The sequence below is a fragment of the Diospyros lotus genome, chromosome 8, assembly GCF_014633365.1.
Source record: "Diospyros lotus cultivar Yz01 chromosome 8, ASM1463336v1, whole genome shotgun sequence".
Lineage (NCBI taxonomy): Eukaryota > Viridiplantae > Streptophyta > Magnoliopsida > Ericales > Ebenaceae > Diospyros > Diospyros lotus.
In genome coordinates, this window is record NC_068345.1 from 11,282,556 (window position 1) to 11,306,718 (window position 24,163).

A 24,163-nucleotide genomic window follows, 5' to 3' on the forward strand; every position below is an offset into this window, starting at 1 on the left:
GAAATTGAGAGGATGGTCAGAGAAATGCTAGACCAATCCATTGTTTGCCCGAGCCACAACCCTTTTGCTTCTCCTGTCCTATTAGTCAAAAAGAAGGATGGCACTTGGCGCTTCTGTGTTGATTACAGACAGCTTAATGTTATTACCATTAAGGACAAATTTTCCATCCCAATCATTGAAGATCTACTCGATGAACTTAAACATGCAATTATATTCACCAAATTATACTTAAGGGTAGGATACCATCAAATTAGAGTGGATCCTGATGACATTTTCAAGATAGCATTCAGAACACATCATGGGCATTTTGAGTTTACTGTCATGCCCTTTGGCTTCACAAATGCCCCAGTTACATTCCGAGCCCTCATGAACCAAATTTTTGAACCCCACCTTAGAAAATTTGTGTTGGGTTTTTTTTTATGACATACTAGTCTATAGCCCTTCTTTTGATCAACACCTTATCCACCTTAGAGCTACATTTGAGATCTTGTGATTCAATCAGCTATGTATCAAGCGGTTAAAATGTGCCTTTGCACAACCACATGTAGAATACCTTGGGCATGTTATTTCAGGGGCTGGTGTGGGAACTGACCCCAAGAAGATATAAGCTATTGTAGCATGGCCCAAACCCTCTAACATCCGGGCCTTAAGGGGTTTCTTAGGGCTTATTGGTTACTATCGGAAGTTTGTGAAAAACTACAGCACTATAAGTAAGCCCCTACCAAAATGCTGAAGAAAGATGGATTTAAGTGGAACCCCAAGGTCGAAGAAGCCTTTGAGCAGTTAAAAGCGGCCCTGAGTAATGTGCCTACATTGGGCCTTCTTGACTTCAATAAGCCCTTCACACTAGAAACAAATGCTAGTAATACGGGAATAGGAGCAGTGCTGACTCAAGAGGGCCGACCTTTGGCATTTCTCAGCCAAGTTATAGCTCCTAGACATCAAGGCCTTAGCATCTACGAAAAAGAGCTGATGGCAGTACTAATGGCTGTGGAGAGGTGGCGCCATTACTTGAAAGGGGGAAGGTTCGTAATCTAAACAGACCATGAGAGCTTGAAATTCATCCTACAACAGAGGCTGCACACCCAACTACAAAAGAAAGGTATGTCTAAACTAATGGGTTTAGACTATGTGATTCAATTCAGGAAAGGGGAGGAGAATGTTGCAGTGGATGCCTTATCTCGCTGCCAAGAGGAAGGAATGGATGCAACCGTCTCTGCGGTGGTACCCGATTGGCTTCAAGAAGTTATTGACAGCTACAAGAAGGATGGATGGACCAAGGAACTACTGGAGCAATTGACAGTTAATGCAACCAGCAAACTGGGTTACTCATTGGCCAACGGGGTTATAAGGTATAAAGGCAGGATGGTGATCGACGATTGTAAAGAGTTGAAGGACAGAATAGTTCATGCATTGGATGGATCACCCATCGGAGGGCACTCAGTTATCCAAAACACATACCGCAAGGTTAGATAGATGTTCTTTTGGCCACAACTAAGGAAGTACGTATGGGAATATATTTTTGAGGTGTGAGGTATGTAGAAGATGCAAGCATGAAACAGTAGCCCATCCAGGGCTACTTTAGCCTCTAGAAGTCCCTGATCACGCATGGACCAATGTCACTATGGATTTCATTGAGGGCCTACCTAAATCAGAAGGGAATGATTATATTTTGGTAGTAGTGGATAGGTTCACAAAATTTAGCCACTTCATAGGACCGACCCATCTGTTTATAGCACAGGAAGTGGCTAGAGCCTACTTGGAAAATGTAGTGAAGCTACACGGAATCCCAAGGTCAATTATATCTGATTGAGACAAAATATTTACTAGCCTCTTTTGGAAGGAACTCATGAAAAGCCTAGGGACCAAACTGCTAATGTCTACAACATACCATCCAGAAACGAATGGCCAAATAGAATGAGTAAACTAGTGTTTGGAGGGGTATCTACGGTGCTTAAGTTTTGTGCAGCCAAGGGGATGGCTCAAGTGGTTGGCAGTGGCTCAGTGGTGGTACAATTCTAGCTTCCATAGCTCGATCAAGATGACACCTTTCGAGGCCCTTTACGGTTACAAGCTAGACTTACTTCTTTCCCTAGGAGGCCACACAACAGTCGCAACAGTTGAGGCCTATCTACAACAGAGACAAGAGGTGCTAAGAATGGTAAAAGAAGAGTTGGCCAAGGCGAGAAATAGGATGAAATAGATAGCAAATCGAAGGAGGAGTGAATGAGAATTCTCGGTGGGGGATGAAGTATACTTGAAGCTTAGCCAACAACATTTCAAGGCACTGACCAAACATACCATATCTAAGTTGAACCCCAAGTATTATGGTCCATTCAAAATTTTGGAGAAAATAGGAGTGGTAGCTTACCGGTTGCCGCTACCTAAAAAGGCAAGGATACACCTTGTCTTCCACGTCTCTTTTCTCAAGAAGGCTGTGGGCAAACAAAGATCTACCCCATAATTACCTCCTATGGTGGGAGAAGTAACTCCAGACACTGTGCCGATTGCCATTGTGGATAGAAGAGTCGTACAATGCAATGGAGTTCCTCTGATCCAGGTGTTAGTTCAATGGTCCTCCCTTCACTCTGACAACAATACTTGGGAGTACTTATCGGAGCTTTTTCAACAATTTCCCAATGCTGCAAGCTTACTACATATTTCTTGCGGACAAGAAATACTTTAAGGGGTCGGGATTGTTATGATAGCTAATTAATATAAATAAATGTGTAATTAGGCTACTAGGATTTGAATTTTCGTTAAGCATAGTTGGTAGAATGTTCCAGCATGCTGTAGCCACTTGTAAGCGCACATGAGGCACAGTACCAACTGTTTTGGTGCCCAAACTTGCTGGATCAGTATATATAATTGATCAGAGCTCCTAAACAAAACATGTTGAATGAATTTGGAAATTAGTTTCCCTCAAATTCTCTCTAAATCTCTTTCTCTCTCTATTTTGATCTTTCTCCCTCCCAAATCTCTCTCTCTCCCAATTCTGTTCTCAATTCCTCGAGAACTCTCTTGTTAGATTTGTAATCTGACACAATCCATTTTCAGGTGTCCCTTTTAGATACCTTAAGACATGAAAAACAACATTCATATGTCTTTGGCTGAGACTGTATATATTGACTTATTACACTCACTCATAGGCTATATTCGGCCTTGTAAGGGATAAGTAGATTAATTTTCCCACCAATTGTTGGTATCATTCCTTCTCTACTGGGGCATCATCATTGATTTATCTGGATTTCTAGTTCTTTTCTAGGGGTGTTCCAGTAGGTCTACACCCTAACATACTTGTTTCTTTTAACAAATCAAGTGTATATTTTCTTTGTGAGACGAAAAACCCTTCTTTACTCTGAGCCACCTTCATTCCTAAGAAATACCTCATTGTTCCTAGGTCTTTGACTTCAAATTCAGCCCTCAATTGCTTCTTCAAGCTCTCTATTTCTTGAATGTCATGTCCCGTCACTATAATATCATCACATGGACGATCAATATAGCCTTCCTTCCATTAGCTGTATTTTATGAACAAAGTATGGTCTGTTTGCCCCTATTTATACCCTAACTGATTTAGGGTCATGTTGAACTTCTTGAACCATGCTCTTGGTGATTGTTTTAAACTGTATAGTGACCTCTTAAGCTTACAAACCTTTCTAGTGTCCACTTCTTGCTCAAAACTAGGAGGAACCCGCACATATATTTCTTCATCCAGATCTCCATTGAGGAAGGCATTTTTAATATCGAATTGATATAAAGGTCATTCTAAATTAACAACAATAGAGAGTAATATCCTGATAGAATTCAGTTTAGCTATATGAGCAAATATCTCTTCATAGTCAATCCCATAGGTTTGGGTGAACCCTTGGGCCACTAATCAGGCCTTATATCTTTCAACACTTCTATTTGCATGATGTTTTATTGTGAATACTCACTTACATCCAACTACATTCTTATTTGAGGGCAATTCTACTATATCCCAGGTATTATTACCAACTAGAGCTTTCATCTCTTCCAGAACAATAGCCTTTCACTTAGGATCTTTTGTAGCACATTGGATGGTTTTGGGGATTTCAATGTTGTCTACACTTGCAACAAACGCCCTGAATTGAGGAGACAACTTTGTATAAGTCAAATGATTAGAAATAGGGTACTTAACACATGACTTTACTTCTTTTCATAGTGTTATAGGAACAACCCAATCCAAATCATCCATCCTTGTAGTAGTGTTGTTCTCAGATTGACTAGGCTTCTCAGATGGAACAGCCTCTGGATGCAATGGCTAATTGTGCTAAGGTTGTTGATGGACTTTAGGTCGCTTGGAATAAACTAGGAGAGGACTTTTAGGAGCTGGGAGGTGAGTATTAGGGGCTGGAAGGTGGGTGTCAGGAGCTGTTTTAGAAGTAGGAGTAAGGTTGTTTGGATCAGGCATAGAGGTATCAGGAGGGTTAGGAGCTGCTACTAACATGTTGTCCTTGAGAACATATTGGCAGTGTAGAGGGAATAGAATTAGGCAGAGGAAGAGAGGTGAGGGGATCCCAAGGCCATTCTACACTGGCAGGCTCCTCTAAAGAAGATGTAGGAGAATAAAAGGGGTGATCCTCATAGAATGTTACATTAGAGGACACAAAAAATTTGCGAGAGGAGGGACAACAACACCTGTATCCTTTACGGGAAGGAGAATACCCAACAACCCAATTCACAAAGGGTAATCACAGCTTGTGGAAAAGCTCAATCTTGTCTCCCCCATGAGTCAAAAGTTTGACAACACTCCTATTTAGCTGTGGAGAATCTCCTAGCAATCTCATAGGTATTATCTCCAAACACCTAGTGCAATGCTGTCTGAATACTTCCACTTCTACTGTGGCAACTTGGTGTCATGAACCTAGGGTTCATAACGGGTTGAAATTGGCAATCGGAAGGATCCGATTGAATTAAGGTTAAGAACAGAATGTATATAGGGAAAATTGAAGAAGAATGGGGAAGAAATTAGAGAGAATTGAGGGAGAGAAAAAGAGAGAAATGAGGGAAATTTGAGAGAATTGTAGAGAGAGAGGATCAGATTTTCTTTCATTCATTCAAGCATAATCATCTCCTCTTACAATGGGCCTTTTTATAGGCATAGGTAGCTCCTTAACTGATTTCTAACAGCACCCATGTGCTCCTAACAAACAACCAAATATCTCGTAACAAACTAATATAAGCCTATTACAATATTACCCCTTTATTATATCCCTATCACAATATTACCCTTCTAATCCTCCTAGGGACATGACAATTTCCCCCCCTTGAAATGTTTCTTGTCTCCAAGAAACTTATTACCACCTAGCCGTTGCTTCTTTATCCAATGCCCATCTTCACCTAGTGGTTTCTTCTTCGCTTTTCCTTATTCTTATCTTGTTTTTCCTTTTCTTTTCTCTCTCCTCAGCAGCAACAACATTATGGCTTGTTGCCACACCAATGGAAACATGAATGAGCAAAACATCAAGGGTCTCAGTCCTTTCAACAAAGAAGTTCTTCCCTTTCTTCTTGTTTCTCTTTATCCTTCTGCGTCCTCCATTGCTCCAGATGCGCCGTCAATCCTATAACCCCATCCTCCCAACTCTTCGGGCTGCAATGTTAACTTTGCTTTGTCTCGTGTGCCCGTGCCAATGACATACATGTGGGATGTTCCAAGCAAGGTGCTCAATGCAATCCTTTGTTCTTTTTCTTTTGACTCTTTATTTTGCTATTTCACGAGATCAATGGCATCAGGAGTCTCAGCACTAGTGGCAGTGCTTGAGAGACTGCCAATTGATTGAGTGCCATCCTCCACTTTCTCCTCCCCAATATTTTCTTCCATGTACTCCTTAGCCTTCTCCATAGCCAAGACCAAGGGAGTAGTATGTTTAGACCCTTTCATATCTTCAGTAGGGGCCTCCTCCAGTGGCAATACTTTTACTTGCTGATAGCTGGAGTACACCAAGGATTTACTTTCAGCAAGGTTGTCTTCCTTCGGCTGCTCCACTTTCAAGAATTCTTCCTTGTTAAAACTCCCGCGATAATCATCGAAGTATTTAATGGGAAACTTGTAATGATACTTCTTGATTAGTATCATTGCAAACTCCTATAGCTTCTCGTGAAACATATGGCCAAATTCCTCGCACTCTTCATGAATCTCACTGCTTGTTCCTTTGCCCCTTCGGCTAGACTCATTCTCAAACTTCTTTCCCCATGTTTGATTCTTTCGGCTACACTGCTGGTTATCCTTGTTGCTGTCAACTGAAAATGCAGTCTTCTTTGGCTGCCATTGAAGCTCCATTCCAGCTGAAAATGAGGCATTCATCTGCTGCAATTGAGGCTCTAATGGTCTCCTACGTGCATTGCTTCCCAAGGCTTCACGAGTAGGACATCCCATTGAAAATGCAGCATCCTTCGGCTGCAATTGAGACCCCATGGCCGACATCTCACGAACATGACACTTGGAAGACCAAGGGATAGGGAGTCTATACATACCGCTCTTCTTCAAACAAGCTAACCAAAATTCAAAACCGAAATTAACCCTTGTTTCCCTTTGCTCACAGCCTCAAGCACCAACAATAACGAGCTGGATGAGCTGGAAGCATCCACTTCTCACACGGAATCTGTGGCTTACGGCTAATGAGCGCCACCTCACCCACTGCTTCAAGAAGTCGCCTAGACTTAATCCGCCTCAAACGGAACCCGACAAGAGCTGGGTCTACCTCGCCTTCAATTCTGCACTCAATTAAATCAAGCAGGAGGAGTTGGAAGCCAAGACTCTACTCGATTAACTCAGTTGGAAATTTCTCTGGACTGAATCGCACTCGTCGATGTTCAGCGATTGTTCCTTAGGTTCGGTCAGACTTATGCTCTCTAATGGAAAACTTCGCACCCAATCAGTCGGCAAATTTTGCTTAGCCTCTCGTCTCCTTCCTCCGTTTTCGCTCTGCCTGCGGTCACTTCCAGTCGCGAACCTCTTGCCAGTGATAACCCAACCAGTGATGCATCAACGCTTCCTTCCTCAGGTTCTACCCAATCACTGACCAAACCACGATCGCCCGAAACCCACTGCACAACTGTGATAGCTTGGAACTGTTGCGCTAGTCGCGACCTCCTGGCCGTTCGCGTCAACCTCTGGTCACCCACTCCAGTTGTCTGACCAACCTGCGTCACCCACTCTAGTCACGACCTTCTAGGCCGAGGACCACTAACAGATGGTAGCTCCTTGAATTCGCTTGGGTCGTCGAGAATCGTGGCCATATCTCATCTTCTCGTGCCTCGAAATCAATTCCAAGATTCAATGGTCGTCTTCGTCTTCAGAATTCAGGCATGAGTGTCTCTGATCTGCAACTGAATTGCTTATCAAATCCACTAGTGGAATTCACTGCTCCAATTGTTCGCTCCAGCCAATTTTGCGATCACTTTCAATTCCCAAAATCATAGAAACTCACTGCTAGTTCAATTGCTACACCCACTCTCGAGTCCAAATCACAACACCCACTGAATCGCTAATACTTTAGATCCCACATGTGATCGCCTTGATTCGGCCATTACTTCTAGAATTCAAGCGCTCAGCCTGATTCGCTCCTGGATGGTTAGGACTACCAATTCTGTTGAATTCACTACCAATTCTGTTGAATCGCCTCAAGCCCCGCTGCCTCAATCGCGTAACTCCTTGAGAATTGGTTGGATGTTGCTTCCCTCCTAGATCACTGACAATCGCGGCCTATATCATCGGAATTGCTTCACCTTTCCCTTTCGAATTGTCTCACCAGATTTCATCATCGAGAGTCCTTCGTTGGAAATTACCCGCGTCCAGAAGCAATAGCCCTGACCCAATCGGAATTCATTTGGCTAGCTCGTAGCCGAAATCCGCCTTACCGCAATCGCCAAGGGAAACCGCTCACCTCACAGTAGTCGCCTTCAACTGGAATCAAATCTACAACCAAGGATTGATTGCTCTGATACCATTTGTCATGAACCTAGGGTTCATAACGAGCTGAAATTGGCAATCGGAAGGATCCGATTGAATTAAGGTCAAGAATAGAATGTATAGAGGGAAAATTGAAGAAGAATGGGGAAGAAATTAGAGAAAATTGAGGGAGAGCAAAAGAGAGAAATGAGCGCAAGATTTGAGAGAATTGTAGAGAGAGAGGATCAGATTTTTTTTCATTCATTCAAGTATAATCATCTCCTCTTACAATGAGCCTTTTTATAGGCATAGGTAGCTCCTTAACTGATTTCTAATAGCACCCATGTGCTCCTAACAAACAACCAAATATCTCCTAACAAACTAATATAAGCCTATTACAATATTACCCCTTTATTATATCCCTATCACAATATTACCCTTCTAATCCTCCTAGGGACATGACACTTGGTCCCGGACTTTAGTGTCAAAATCTGTGTACTTGACTCCTTTCTAGCCAAAACTAATCTTCTGACATTCTCATGGTGGTCTTTGGTGCTTAGAATCTCCACATTGAATATAGCATTCACAACTTTATCATAAACACTGGTGTCTTTTGAAGTATGCCTTGTTTGCAAAATATTGTCTAACAATTCATATTCCATCCTCGGAGGAAAAGCATTTTAGAGTAGTTCAGTGGCAGGTGGACTATTTGCAGGACTTGGGGACATCAAGCGCTGTAACAAGGATATTGAATCTGGAAATTCAGCAACCCATCTTGGAGGAAGTTCATCCATCTGTTTAAGATCAGAAAGAACAATATGCCTCTCCATAGCTATTTGAAATGGGTGCCACAGCTCAAAGAAGACAACCCTTAAGTTGTGCATGTCAACCTTTTGATCAATCTTTGGCCACCTTTCCTCAATTTCCGATGCAATGTAAAAATAGGTACCAACTTGGCCAGTACAATCTAAAGAAACTCTAGCCATTTTCGCAGGGTTTGGATCTTGGTCCAACTCATCTTCGGCTTGATCTTTAGCCGACAATGAGTCAATGTGTTGTTCCCATGCTACTTCATCATGCTTTATTAGATGTCCTTTGGATTTCTTGGCAACTGTAACAAGATTTATTTCAATAGATTTCTTCTCCAGTGGAGCCTCAATAATTCCTCCTTTAGTTGTTATTCCTCCTTTGGCATCCTAAATTGTCTACTCCAATTGAGGTCTTTCCTCATTTCTTGCATCATCCATTCCTAATCTCAGGGACATATCAGCCTTAGGAGTACCACCAATCAGTTGGCTGCTCTTAGTATAACCTTTAGGCTATAGCCTATGCTTTTCGTTGCAACTCTCATCTCCAATCTGAATTAAGGAAGTAAAATATTCTTTAGAAAAACATTCTGCCAGAATACTAACCTGGAATTTATGTGAAAATAGAATCAAAAAGTTGTCCAACTGTCTATTAAGGTCCTTGATTCCTTTTATTGTGGTAGCACATTCTTCCTTGACTGTTTTCCCAATTGATTGTACACTTTCAAGAAGTCCTTTGGCCATCTCCTCAGTTTGCTAGTCACACCTTAGATTGATCAACTGTCATAGTTCACCTGATCAAATTCTGAAATCCAAAATCTGACCACCACCTGTGATGAGCGTTGATCGCTCAAAATCGCTTTTGGCCATCGTTTTGAGCTAGATCAAGGGCTGGGGATCGCCTGGGTTTGCTTTGCATCTTTGTCCAATCAGAATTGAGAGAATCGCCTCTAGCTCTGCTTCACAACTTTGAAACTAGCTTCCGATAATCGCTGGCCTGTTAAATTTCCCAAAATTGTTGATCTACGATCAACTTCCAGAAATTGGTAGGCGAAGAGCTTTCGAGAATCGGTAGCTCTAATTTTTTTATTCTTCTCCGATTACTACAGTTGTTCACCACTGATGCGATCATTGCAGGTCACAAATCCTCCAGTTTTGAAACCTCAATTCACCATAACCTCCTGTCTCGGCACTGCCTTTCAATTCCAAACAAAATTACCAAAACTCACAGCTGAAAACCAATCCTTCTGCTTCACCATCAAAATTTGATTCAAGAGTCGCTTGCTCGTTCGAAATTTGCTATGGAATCCCAAACCGAAAATTGTCAGAATTGCTTGCTCGGTTTCAGTCTATCTCTTCTACCTTTGAGTCGACTCGGAATTCACTACGTCGAAAAGTAACAACGTCGGAAATTGCCTAAATGTTAACTGGAAATTTCTTTGCTCATAGCCCAAGAATCGATTGGCTCTGATACCAAATTGTCACACCCTGGGGTTGGGCTGGGGTTTGGAAAGGGAATTGAGAAGATTAAGAGAGCGAGAGAGCAGAATTTGGAGGGAGAGTTCAGATGAAAGGGAGGGAGACAGCAAGAAAGAAGGAGGATGTTGGAGAGAAAGGGAGAGAAGTAATAGAAAGTGAGAGAGTTAACAGAAAAAAAATTCACTTCATTTCTCAACATGAATTCCCCTCCTCTAGCTGTGGCTTGTTTATAGCCTCACAGCCCATGCACCCATGTGCAGTACAATCGGAAATCATAAACTGCCTATAGCTAAGGACAACTATCTATAACAGAAAGGAAAAGAAAATTACAATTACTGCCCATGAAAAGTTGATTATTTCAAATTACAATTACTGGTTATTTCAAATTTGATTCTCTCTTTGTTAAAATTTTAATTATATGAAAAGTTGATTGCTGAAATTACCTTTTCAATTTGCAGATATTTTCCTTTTATTTATGTCTGCTTCTTTTAAGAGTTCAGTTTGTTCTATTATTTGAAGGTGAGCCTTGGTGCAACAGTAATGTTGCTCCTTTGTGACTTGGAGGTCACAGGTTCTAGCCAGGAAACAGCCTAAGCAAGGTAGGGCTGCATACAATTAACCTTCCCTAGCGCTTGCTGTGTGGGAGCCTTGTGCATTGGGTTCACGGGTTTAGTTTGTTCTTTTATTTGCAATCTCTCTGTTGGCACTTCTTGTGAAAAGTAGGAGAGAAAATGAAATTGTGTTTTGAAATTATATGTCATGAACCTAGGGTTCATGATGGACTGAAATGGACAATCGGAAAGATCCGATTGAATTAAGGTTAAGAGCAGAATGTATTAGAGGGAAAATTGAAGAAGAATGGGGGAGAAATTAGAGAGAAAATGAGGGAGAGAAGAATAGAGAAATGAGAGGGAGATTGCAGAGAGAGAATCAGATTTCAATTATCAATTCAAGCATATCCCCTTCCTACAGCTGAGACAATATATATAGCCTCACTTAGCTATCAAATAAAACTCTCTAACCAATTAAGCTACAAGACAAAAAGGGAAATAACAGAATAACAACACCCATGTGTTGTAACCAAATTACAAAGATACCCCCTAACTATAATTGCAACTCAATTACAGCTTTGCCCCAATAATACCCAAGATCGTGACAATTTCCCCCCCTTGAAATGTTTCTTGTCCCCGAGAAACTTATTACCACCTAGCCGTTGCTTCTTTATCCAATGCCCATCTTCACCCAGCGGTTTCTTCTTTGCTTTTCCTTCTTATCTTGTTTTTTCCTTTTCTTTTGCCTTCTCTTTTCTTTCTCCTTATCAGCAACAACATTATGTCTTGTTGCCACACCAATTTAAGCCATCCGCCTCTTCCTTAGTGTTGCCAAAAATGGTTCCAAATGCGCCGTCAGTCCTACAACCCCATCCTCCAACTCTTCTTGCTGCAATGTTACATTTGCTTTGTCTTGTGTGCCCGTGCCAATGACATACATGTGAGATGTTCCAAGTAAGGTGTCCAGTGCAATCCTTTGTTCCTTCTCTTTAGACTCCTTATTCTGCTGTTTCAAGAGATCAATGGCATCAGGAGTCTCAACTCTAGTGGCAGTGCTTGAGAAGTTGCCAACTAATTGAGTGCCATCCTCCACTTCCTCCTCCCCAATCTCTTATTCCATGCACTCCTCAGCCCTCGCCATAGCCAAGACCAAGGGAGCAGTACGTTTAGACTCCTCCATATCTTCAGTAGGGGCCTCCTCAAGTGGAAATACTTTTACTTGTTGGTAACTGAAGTACACCAAGGATTTACTTTCAGCAATGTTGTTCTTCTTCAGCTTCTCCATTTTAAGAAACTCCTCCTTATTAAAACTTCCATGATAGTCATTAAAGTATTCGGTGGGAAAACTGTAATAATACTCCTTAGATAGTATCATTGCAAACTCTTGCAACTTCTCGCAAAACATTCGACCGAATTCTTTGCACTCTTCATGTATTACACTTCTTGTTTCCTTGTCAACTTGGTTGATCCCGTTCTTCTTTTCCTTGTTGCTGCCCACTGAAAATGCAGCCTTCTTTGGCTGCCATTGAGACTCCATTCCAGTTGAAAAGGAAGCTTTCTTTTGCTGCAATATTAGGCTCATCTGCTCCATGTATGCACTGCCTCCCCTAGCTTCACGAGTAGGACCTACTACTGAAAATGCAGCACTGTTCCGCTGCAATTGAGGCTGCTCTCTTGCATGAAAATTAACCATTGAAAATGCAGCATCATTCAACTGCAATTGAGACCCCATTTCAACTGAAAATGAAGAATTTTTCTGCTGCAATTGAGGCTCCCAGGGTCTCCTACATGCACTGCGCCCCTTAGCTGATTTTTCACAATCAGCATACTTTGAAGACCAAGGAGCTAAATACATACTGCTCTTCTTCAAACAAGTTATCCCAAAATTCAAAGCCAAAATTAACCTTTGTTTACCTTACTAGCAGCCTAGGATTTGATTGGAATTACCACCTCAAATTATTGCTTTGTTAATGAAGTCGGACCGCAAAAGAGCGCTGGAATTCACAGCCAAGAATCACCCATCCAAATTTGCCTTCCACAATCCACTCCCAGCTGCTCCAAACTTTATTGGAATCAAATACCAAAATTGCTGGGCTTCTTAGTTGAGATCCAAGATGCCACCTTCAGAGCCATCAAGAACTGGTCGGAGGACTTGCCTAACCTACTTCACCTCCCAACGACAAACAAGAATTTTCAAACTTCCGCCGAGCCGGCTTTGATCACCCTCGAAGCCAATCAGACAATGCCATTGTCTCTATCGCTGAATCGCTCCTGGGAGCGGCCGAGAATCACCGACTCTAAATCTTCAACCAAGATTGCTTAATCTTGGACAATTGCGATCGCTTTGGGTTTGCCCGCATCGCCTCGGACTTGGTCCACTTCACGCTTGTCACTTCTGGCCAGCTTCGTCCTCAATTTCGACCCAAAATTGTTGGAAATTTGTTTGGATGTTAAACGCAACTAACACCCAAGAGTGCTGGAATTCAATTGCAACCAAAAACCCGTCGTCTCAGCTATCAACAGAGAAACAGCCTCTGGGTATTGCTGTTATCTATTTCGATAGCCGAAATTCTAGCTTCGAAGCTACCACCTGCTTCCTCTTCGTATAATAATTACCGAAATTATTGGCCGAGGGTCACTCACCTGCTGCGCCTTCCAATTCCAAACTGAGGGTGCTCACTTGCTTGGAGATTAACACCTCCTAGTGCCAGCTACCGCCCAATCACCGACCAACACCAGCGTCTCTGTTGTCGTTGGCTAGAATCGGTTCTGCTTGCGATTGCTGCGGATTCAACAATCTTCTATGGCCGATTCCTTCTCACCCAATCACCGACAAATTCAGAATCGCCCAGCAGAATCCGCACTCACTGTCAAGTTTGTTTTCCGTTCCGAGCCGATTCGATCGTGATTGCTAGGATCCTGATCACTTGAATCTATCTTCTAAATTCCTCAATCCTTCCTCGTTTGCAAGGGCTATTCACCGAATCCGTTTGAACTGGTTGCGACAACCTTCCTCACCCCTGTCGTCAACTCCAACGAAGCTCCTGCAACCTGTATTCTGCTTTAGTCGCACACGCCTAGGCTGTCTGCTTCACCTTCAACGGACTCACGCTCGCCTTGGACAGTTGCCACACTCCCAAGTCCAAATCGCGACCTCCTGGCCGTTTGCATCAACACCAGCGGACTCGCTATCACCTCGGAACTTTTGCCTATTCATGAACGGCTGGGTTGCTCGCCTTCCTTAATCGGTTCTGTTACTCAGTCGACGCCACTCTAAAACGTTAATCGACTCTAGCGCAATTGACGCTTCTTGAATTCACAACCGAGAGTCATGGCAGACTCGTCTTCAATATTCCAACTCAAATCTACTACAATCACGAAGGCCGAGAATTAATCCTCCCCTGAGATACCCTCCAAGCGCACTGGAATACTTGAACTCGCCTATTCCGTTTAATCACTGAAATTGATTTCAGCAGCCTTCAAAATGAATCGAAACCACAGCCAAGAACCGTTGCTTTACTTCGACTCTAGCTGGATTACCTCCAAATCGATCGGACACTATTGAATTTCCGAACTCACAGCCGAGGACGACTGCTCTGATACCAATTTGTCATGAACCTAGGGTTCATGACGGACTGAAATGGACAATCGGAAAGATCCGATTGAATTAAGGTTAAGAGCAGAATGTATTAGAGGGAAAATTGAAGAAGAATGGGGGAGAAATTAGAGGGAAAATGAGGGAGAGTAGAATAGAGAAATGAGAGGGAGATTGTAGAGAGAATCGGATTTCAATTATCAATTCAAGCATATCCCCTTCCTACAGCTGAGACAATATATATAGCCTTACTTAGCTACCAAACAAAACTCTCTAACCAACTAAGCTACAAGACAAAAAGGGAAATAACAGAATAACAACACCCATGTGCTGTAACCAAATTACAAAGATACCCCCTAACTATAATTGTAACTCAATTACAGCTTTGCCCCTATAATACCCAAGATCGTGACATTATATTTATAAATGTTTCCTTTGAGGATACTTTTTGTTGGTTTCATTTAATGCCTTTACTTATATTGTCCTGAAACAAAATTTTGGATTAATCTCTTAAACTGAACTGAGCATGAATTATTTCAGTATGGCTGCTTATATGACTTTTCTTTTTGCAAGTCCATTGGCTTGTCACTTATGTGCCATGTCGTAGTATGTATATATTTACTTTTTGCTTGGTTTGTAGTTTGTATATTATATGTATGCTTGTCAGAACCTTGAGTGAGTCCATTTCTTCCTTTGATTATCATGTTGAGTGCAATGCAGTGAAAATGTGACTTATCTTTGCATTGTAGGATGCTGGCATTCGTGCACCAATTGATATTTGGAAATCAAAACTTGCAAAATTTTACTATGGATGCAGTGAAAGAGGGCCTTACTTTTCTCGTAAGTCAGCTTATTGACTTAATAGTACAGCTATGGATACTACTAGCTTTCTGCTTAACTATTTGTATTGTGACTATTCTATGTACTCCGTGGCTTTGTGTTGGCACTTCTGATGTATTGTGAGAGGAAGAACCAGCAAAAACAAGTGAAAAAGTTGGGCTAAAATATGGCAAGTTAAATTTTGGACAATAGTATGAAACTTAGGGTCTCTTAACCTCAAACATTGAATTAGAATAAAATGGCTGCCTGCAAAGTATCTTAAAAGGCTAGTTATACTAGGGTTACAATGATAATTGAAATAGAGATAGAAGAGGTAGAGAGAAAGAATGGAGGGAAAAACTCAGATCTCAGAGTCAGAACTGTATTTGGTTAGGTTCAGGTACACACATACACACACACACCTGCTAGGTACAAGCGTACAGCACACAAGCTATGTACAACATACAAGCTAACTAGCCATATTATGTACAACAGTAACTGCATTGTCAACAACAATAAATCCTAGTCATTGATACAAATGAATCCTTCTAGTCTTAGTCATCCATCTATGCTAGTCACATGACTACTTACTAAAGCTAATGACACCAAAATACTTTCTAAAACCTAACTTAAATACTAACCATAAGTAAACAAATACAAAATACCAATAATTCAAAGAATATGCTCTTGCATCAATCTCCCTGAGTGGAAAAGAAACTCACTTTTGATGAGAAAACTTGGATGCATTGATCAATGATAGGATCAATTTTTTGCAACACTTTTTAGATATCCAAGTGCTTTCTATTGGACATTTGCCCAACCACTAGACAGGATAGAGATTGCCTTGTCCCCAATGAGCTTTTTTCATGTCAAGCACATCTTTGATAACTTCTCTTGATTTCTTTGGTAACTAATTAGCCCATTCCTTGGTGGTAGCTTCATCATTCTCTCCATCAAATCCATGGAAATCCAATAAGTTTGTAACACTAAAAAGAGGGCTAATATGAAGATCATTTGGAAGCTTTACCATGTAAGTGTTGGAACTAATCTTTCTCAAAAATTTGCATGGTCCAATTTTTCTAGACTTTCAAGTTCCTTTGGGAAACCTCTCCTTCCTAAGATACACCTAAACTTGATTACCTTCAAGAGAATTCTCTATGTTGATCAACATTTTCCTTGTAAACTTTATTGTTAGCTTTACATGAACCTCTTCATGGATCATTCGAATATGATCAACAAAAGCTTCTACATCTTTACTAACCTAGTTTCTTGTGGTGATGCCACAAGATTTAACACATGTTGAGGCTTGTAACTATGAGTAGCTTCAAAGGGGTTTTCTCTTATTAGTTTGGTTTATTGAAATGGTATAAGCAAATTTAGCATGAACAAGGATTGTATCCCAAACCTCACTTGATCACCAACAAGGCAAAGGCTGATCACCAACAAGGCAAAGGCATGTCGTGTACCTAGGGTTTAGCCTAGTGTTGGATTGGAAATTGAGAGAAATCATAGGAGTTTGGAGTTAAGAACAGAACGATTGGAGAGGGAAATTGGACAGAAATGGGGGGATAAATTAGAGAGAAATGAGGGAGGGTTGTAGAGTGGAATGGGAGGGAGATTGAGAGAATTTTGAGAGGGAAATCAGAGTATTCAATTATCAATTCAAACATAATAATCCCATCTGTTTACAATAGCCTTTTATAGGCATATCTGGCTCCTAACAGAATGCATAACAACACCCATGTGCTTCCAACCAATTGCTAAAATATCTCCTAACAACTATTATAAGTCTATTACCATGTTGCCCTTTTATTACTCCTAGGGTCATGACAATTCCCTCCTCCTTGAGAGAGTTCTTGTCCCCAACAACTTTCTACAAGTAGCTATTGCTCTTCATCCAATCCCAACCATCTCTATCTGGTGTATCCTTCTTTCTTTCTCCTTATATGCCACTTCCTTTTCACTTTTATGTTCTTTCTGTTTTGCCTTTCCTGCCATGGTAGTGTATTCTTTGAGAGTCCGTATATAGAGATTATGCCAGTGAGTTGTAATAACAAGCAGTCCAACAACAACCTCCTCTTCCATCTTCTCCCATACCTTGTAGTAGTCCTTTTGTTTCGTCCACTTAAGTTGTTCCTTCCTTGCTAAAACCAGCACTGGAGACTATTTGAGACCTACTTTAACCCAAGTCAAGGATGGCTCAGCTTGCTTCGACACCAAAGTCAAAGGAGCAATATCCTTAGGATCGACTTTAATTGCATGTGGTCCATCACAATCTAGACCCAGCCTAGGATAGATGTTGCAGGTATTGCCACTCTCAGCTCCAACTTGTTTTATAACCAGCTTATCTAATGGACCAATGTTTTGTTCCAAATTTGATTGTTCCTTAGCTTTTGGTAGGTCCAAAATCGGAGGAAGGATTCTAGAACCAATATCCATATAGATTGATGGTCCTTTAGTTAGATTTTCCTGATCCAATGCTATTCCATTTCCCACAAACTTCTAATCTAGAACACCACCAAATCCTTCGGCCCATGCACTAGCCACTGGGGGTAACGAGTTGGTCTTAGCTTCCATCAGCTACAATAATTTTTACCTCTCCATCACACTGTCTCTATGAAGAGAAAAGGGTGGATGACCCAGTCATGTGGTCGAAGGCCCCTAAATCAACAATCCATTCACTGCTAGTGACTTGTTTTGACAAAAAAGATGACTGAGAGTTACCTTTTTGTGCAACATTGGCAGTAGAGGTGGAAGGAGTAGGTGATTTAGATTTGGATTGAATTAGCAGGTTCTTTAAGATTTCCATTTGCTTATTGGTAAAAGGAATTGTAGCCGACCTTTTTTGGTTTGTAGTGGACTCGGCTACATGTTTAGTAGCATGTTGCTTGAGTTGACTTCTGGGTTTCCAATCTATAGGTTTCCCATGAAGGTGCCAGCATGTCTCTTTGGTGTGGTAGGGCTTGTGATAGTGTTCACACCATGATTTGTTCTCTTTAGGGCGTTGTGGTCGAGAGTGGTTGCTCACATCTCTTCGATTTGTGACCAGGGCAGACCCTATTTAGGTCTCTTCCCCTATTGAACTTAGATCCAACATTACCTTCCTTCGACTTTCCTCCCTCCTTACCATGGCAAATGCTTCCTTGATTGAAGGCAATGGTTTTATCCTGTAATGAAATTCTAGGGCACAAAAGAATAGAGAACACGAGAGGAAGAAGGAAAAAGTCTCTCGGTAACTTTTTTGATCCAGGGAATAAAAAACATAACAAAACAAATGAGAGACACCTTTAGGAAGTACAACAATAGAAACAAACTAAGCACAACAATACAAAACACATATACTTCCACACTCCCCCTCAAATCCGACTCGTCCGTAGGGGAACAGGCTATAATCTGCAACTTGTTGGAACTAGAAGAATCATAGGAATTCCTTTATACGGGAGACACCTTTAGGCCAAGCTTTTGACATAGAAACTGGAACCGGTCCCTAGCTAGATTTTTAGTGAAGATGTCTGCTATCTGATAGGCTGTAGGAATATACCGGACTTCAATGTCACCATTCTCAACCCGTTCACACACAAAATGCACATCTATCTCGATGTGTTTAGTACGTGAATGGAACACAGGGTTCTCAGCCATCCTTTTGGCTGCCAAATTATCACTCCAAACAACTGATGTAGTATTACACGGATATCCCAACTCAGCAAATAAGGATCTCAACCATAGCAATTTTGTAACACCCAGTGCAACAACCCTGTATTCAGCTTCTCCTACTGACCTGGCCACCATAGATTGCTTCTTTGATCCCCACACGATCAAGTTGTGTCCAAGAAAAACACTGAACCCACTGGTAGATCTCCTAGTCTCCTTGTAGCTAGCATAGTCTGCATCTGTGTACATGGTTAGAGACAAATCACCAAGTGAGGGAGAGAACCACAAGCCCAATCCAATTGTCCCTTTGATGTATCTAAGTAGCCTCTTGCAGGCAGTCCAGTGCTGCACTTTGGGAGCAGACAAATACTGACTTAACTTGTTGACAACAAAGGCAATATCAAGGCGCGTGTATGTCAGATATTGCAAAGACCCAATTAGAGTCCTATACAAAGATGGATTGGGAAAAACATCACCCTCATCAGTCAAAGAAATGCCATAAACCATGCGTGTATCACAGGGTTTATAGTCTTGCATGTGAGCCTTCTTCAGCAGGTCTAAAACATATTTAGATTGGTCAAGTACATGCCACTTGTATCTTGATATGCCTCAAACCTTAGGAAGTAATTAACTGAACCAAGAGTCTTTAAGGCAAAGTGTGTTTCCAAATCAGCAATACAAGACTTAAGGGTTGTATTATCAGAATCAGTGAGCAAGATGTCATCCACATAGACCAAAATGAACAAGATATAGGCTGAGGTTCGTTTAATGAACAAAGACGCATCAAATGTTACCCTAGAGAATCCCCAGCTCTGTAAAGCCATCCTCAACTTATTGTACCAAGCCCTAGGTGCTTGTTTAAGACCATACAAGGACTTCTTCAATTGACAAAACATGTGAGGGAAACTTAAAGCTAACAAAACCTTCTGGTTGGGTCATAAACACAGCTTCTTGCAAGTCCCCATTTAAGAAAGCATTATTGACATCTACTTGCTGCACATCCCATCCAAAAGCTACTGCTAAAGGGAACAACACCCGAATGGTGGGTGCCTTTACCACTGGACTGAACGTCTCACCATAATCCACTCCAGGGTTTTAAAGGAAACCCTTCGCAACTAATTTGACCTTGTATTTAAGAATTGAACCATCAGCCTTATACTTGACCCAAAACACCCATTTACATCTAATCAAATTCATATCCTTAGAAAATGGCACAAGAACCCAAGTATTATTACGGTGCAAAGCAGAAATCTCATCCTCCATAGCTTGAACCCATCGTGGGTCTAAGAGAGCCTTATGAACTGAATCAGGTTCAAGAGTGCTAACTCAAGCATGAGGTGAGGTAGGAGCAATTTTGTCTTTGGATCTAGTGACCATAGGATGAATAGAAGGTGCAGGGGCAACTTTAGATCTAGGTAAGGAAGTAGCTGCAATGGGCAGTGAAGAAGAAGAGGAAGAAGAAACTGAATGACTGGAGCTAGTTTGAGGTGCAGAAGGAGATGGAGCCAGAACAAGATTAGGAGAAGGACTATGAGGCAGTGCTACTTGAGGGGGTGAAGAAGAAGATGAAGAAGGAAATTGAAAAGAAGGAAACACTGTGGTAGATCCACCACATTGAAGCTCACTAGAAGCAGACTTAGACACAGAAGAAGAAGAAGAAGACATGGAGCACAAAGCTAGATAAAGAAACTCGAGAGTATTGAATTGGACATGACGGGATACATACACCCTTCCCGATGGATGCAAACACTTGTAACCAGCTTGAGTGTGACTATATCCAATGAAAACACATTTAGAGGAATGAAAATCAAATTTGTGCTTGTTATAGGGTCTAAGGTAAGGAAAACAAGCACAACCAAAAGGTTGCAACAATAAATAGTTTGGTGGCTTATGGTATAGCTGTTCAGAAGGAGTTTGAAATCTGAGAGGAGAAGCAGGTAAGAGGTTTATTGTATGAACTGCAGTGAGAAATGTTTCTACCCAAAATTTTAATGGCATATGAGCATGTGCCAATAAAGTGAGTCCCATTTCAGCAATGTGTCTATGTTTCCTCTCAGCCACACCATTTTGTTGGTGTGTATAGGGACAAGTAAATCTAGGTTGAATACCTTGGCTTTGAAGATAAGGTAAGAAAGCTTTAAACTCACCCCCATTATCAGTATGCAAAGCCCTAAGTTTTGAATTATACTGCAGTTCAACAAACTTGTGGAAAGTAACAAATATAGACAGGGTATCAGATTTCAGTTTCGGAGGATATAACCACGAGTACCTAGTGTAAGCATCCACAAAATAATGTAATATCGAAATCCTTTAGTAGACAAAACAGGAGAAGGCCCCCACAAATCACAATAGACCAATTCTAATGGTTTTGTAGCCTTAATTTCACAATCAGCAAAAGGAAGCTGATGTAGTTTACCAAGCTTACACGAGTCTCAAAATGATAGATCAGATTGTGAAAAAGGAACATGAATTTTATTCAATACTGCTCTCAGTACATTTGATGATGGATGCCCTAGTTTGGCATGCCATTGTAAACTAGCACTATTACATTAAGCTGTTTTAGCATTTGGAGACTGCTTATGAACAAATGAGCTGTGTTTATTACAACGAGAACCAGTTGAGCTATTTGACAACAAATGAACACTCGAAGATTTGGATTGGACTAGAATGCTAGAAGCAGCATGAGCAAATGCTGGTGATAGCCGATAGAGTCCATCCTTAAGACCTCCCTGAAGTAGCACTTTCCCAGAATCCTTGTCCTTAATCAAACAAGAAGTAACATGAAATTCAACAACAACATTGTGATCACGAGTGAGTTGTGATACACTAATTAAATTTTTTTTCATGCTAGGGACATGTAGAACATTAGGTAAAGAGATGATAGAAGCAGGCTGCTATTGTGTATATAAATTGTTGTAACCAACATGTACCATTTCCTATGGCCACTTTGTCATCATCAATATAAGGAGCATGGATGGAAAGATTACTGAGGTTAGATGTGATATGGTTTGTTGCACTAGAGTCAACAAACCAGGCAAGATCTGCAACAGAAGCTGAGGATTGGGACAGATTATCAGGTTGTGGAGGAAAATTGCTATAGTAAACACTTGGAATTGATCCTAAATTATTCATGTAGGCTCCATTAGAACCACTAAAGGCAGCCATATACACCTTGGATTTTGACTGACCATCACCATTATTAAAACGACCAAACCCTGGATTAGTAGTTCTCTGGAAATTTCTATCAAACCTATGGCAACACTTGTTAGCAAAGTGCCTCGATTTGTCGCAAAGCTGACAATAAACTCTTCTATTCGAAGATCTACCTCGTCCCTCTTCCTCCTCTATTAACAAAACTTCCTCCTCTAGTCATGTAACCTCTTATATTAGCAACAAAATCACCAGATCCATTTCTTGCTGACTGTGCCATATTAACAATCATGCTAGGGGACATATGTAACTTCGAATCAAAAGTAGAATCAACCAATGGCAAATTCTTAGATGACAACCTTTGTTCATGCATTAACAACAAGTATTGCACCTTTTCCATATTAATCTCATCCATTTGATAGGCTTTCAAACTAACAACTATTTCATAGTCATGATCAAGTCCATTTAAAATAGCAAGAAGCAATTCCTTATCATATAGAGGTTCTCCGATTGCTGCTAACGAATGGCCTATAGTCTTAATCTCCAAGACATAATCATTCACTGACAATGCACCTTTCTTAAGAGACCTTAGTTGTTGTTTTAATTGGAATGACTTAACAATCGTTTGTCGCGAATAAAGATTTTCTAAGGAATTCCATACCTTAGCAGATGATTCAGAATGAATCACCTGTGCGAGAATCTCCCCGTTGATCGTGGAAAACAACCACTTGAGCAATAATTGATTTGACTGCATCCAAGCTAAATAATCGGGATTGATTGCATCAGCAATTGCACCATTCGCTGATGCTGAATCTGGACTTGACAGATACTTCGGTGGCAGCAACACCTTATTAACGAATGGCACAAGATCAAATGCACGAAGAGTTGCAAGGATCTGTGCTTTCCAAAAGATGTAGTTACTTGAGTCGGGCTTAATTGGAATGAAACTAAACACTTTAGCCACCGTAGAAAAATCAAATTGCGAGGCTATTGAGGAAGAGGAATTATGAGGAGACAAGGGGTTCGAATTGCAGGCCATTGGCTCTGATACCATGTAACGAAATTCTAGGGCACAAAAGAACAGAGAACACGAGAGGAAGAAGGAAAAAGTCTCTCGGTAACTTTTCTCATCTAGGGAATCAAAAACATAACAAAACAAACAAGAGGGGTGGCTATTTATACATATAGCACAACACTCTTAGTAATAAACAATGCCTAACTAACAATAACTATAAGTTATCGGGAAACACAATAGAAACAAACTAAGCACAACAAGTACAACAATACAAAACACTTATACTTCCACATATCCCAAGAAGATGCCCTCTAACTTCATCCAGTTCTTTGTTAAGCCTCTGAAGGAAATCAAACACCCTTTCTTTCTCCAACATTTGGTTATACAGAATACTATTATCAGAACACTTCCATTTGATGGTGTAGAATAAATCCATTTCTTGTCATAGCTCAATTAAAATATTGAAATATTCGATCACTAACCTATTCTGTTACTAAGTGCTACGGAGGGCATAACGGATTTCAAAACATTGAGCAGAATTTTGGAGATCAAAGTACATTTCTTGAACCATTGTTCAAATCTCATGGGCTGTGTTGTATAACAGGTATGTATTCCTAATTTTTGGTTCCATGGAGTTGATCAGCCACGGCACGACAATGGAATTTTTAACTGTGTTCGAAAACACGCTAAGCGCTAATCGGGTGCCAAACTGAGGCTTAGCGCCTAGGCTGCTTAGGCGGTGCCTGGAAAATTATTGTTTTTAAATTAAAATTCATATTGTAGTCTCAAGATTGTATTTTGTGAGGCTTGTGAGTATGCTAAACATACAAGAAATATTCATCCTACAAGCAATAATAAAAGTATTGAGCATTTTATGATTATTCACTCGGATGTTTGGGGTCCTAGTATGGTAGTATCACTAAATGGTTATAGATGGTTCGTTACCTTTATTGAATGCTATAGTCGTATTACTTGGGTAAGTAAAGCCAGTACCTGTTTTCAAACATTTCACAAAATGATTTTTACACAATTTGGTGGTAAAATCAAGGTATTTAGAAGTGACAATGGATTGGAGTACAAAAATAGAATCTTCCAAAAGTATCTAAGGGCCTAAGGGATTGTACATCAGACCTGTTGTGTAGACACTCCAATACAAAATGGAGGGATTGTACATCAGACCTGTTG

At 40.9% G+C, this 24,163-nt stretch overlaps 1 protein-coding gene across 2 annotated transcripts in view; it reads left to right on the forward strand.

The window, feature by feature from the left end:
• The window catches only part of LOC127807753 (O-fucosyltransferase 29-like), a 51,230-nt gene that overhangs the window by 5,848 nt on the left and 21,219 nt on the right, over nucleotides 1–24,163 (forward strand). For both annotated transcript variants that reach the window (XM_052345810.1, XM_052345809.1), the window contains exon 2: nucleotides 15,093–15,183. In XM_052345810.1, coding sequence (XP_052201770.1) covers nucleotides 15,093–15,183 — 91 coding nt within the window. The remainder of the gene's footprint in view (nucleotides 1–15,092; nucleotides 15,184–24,163) is intronic.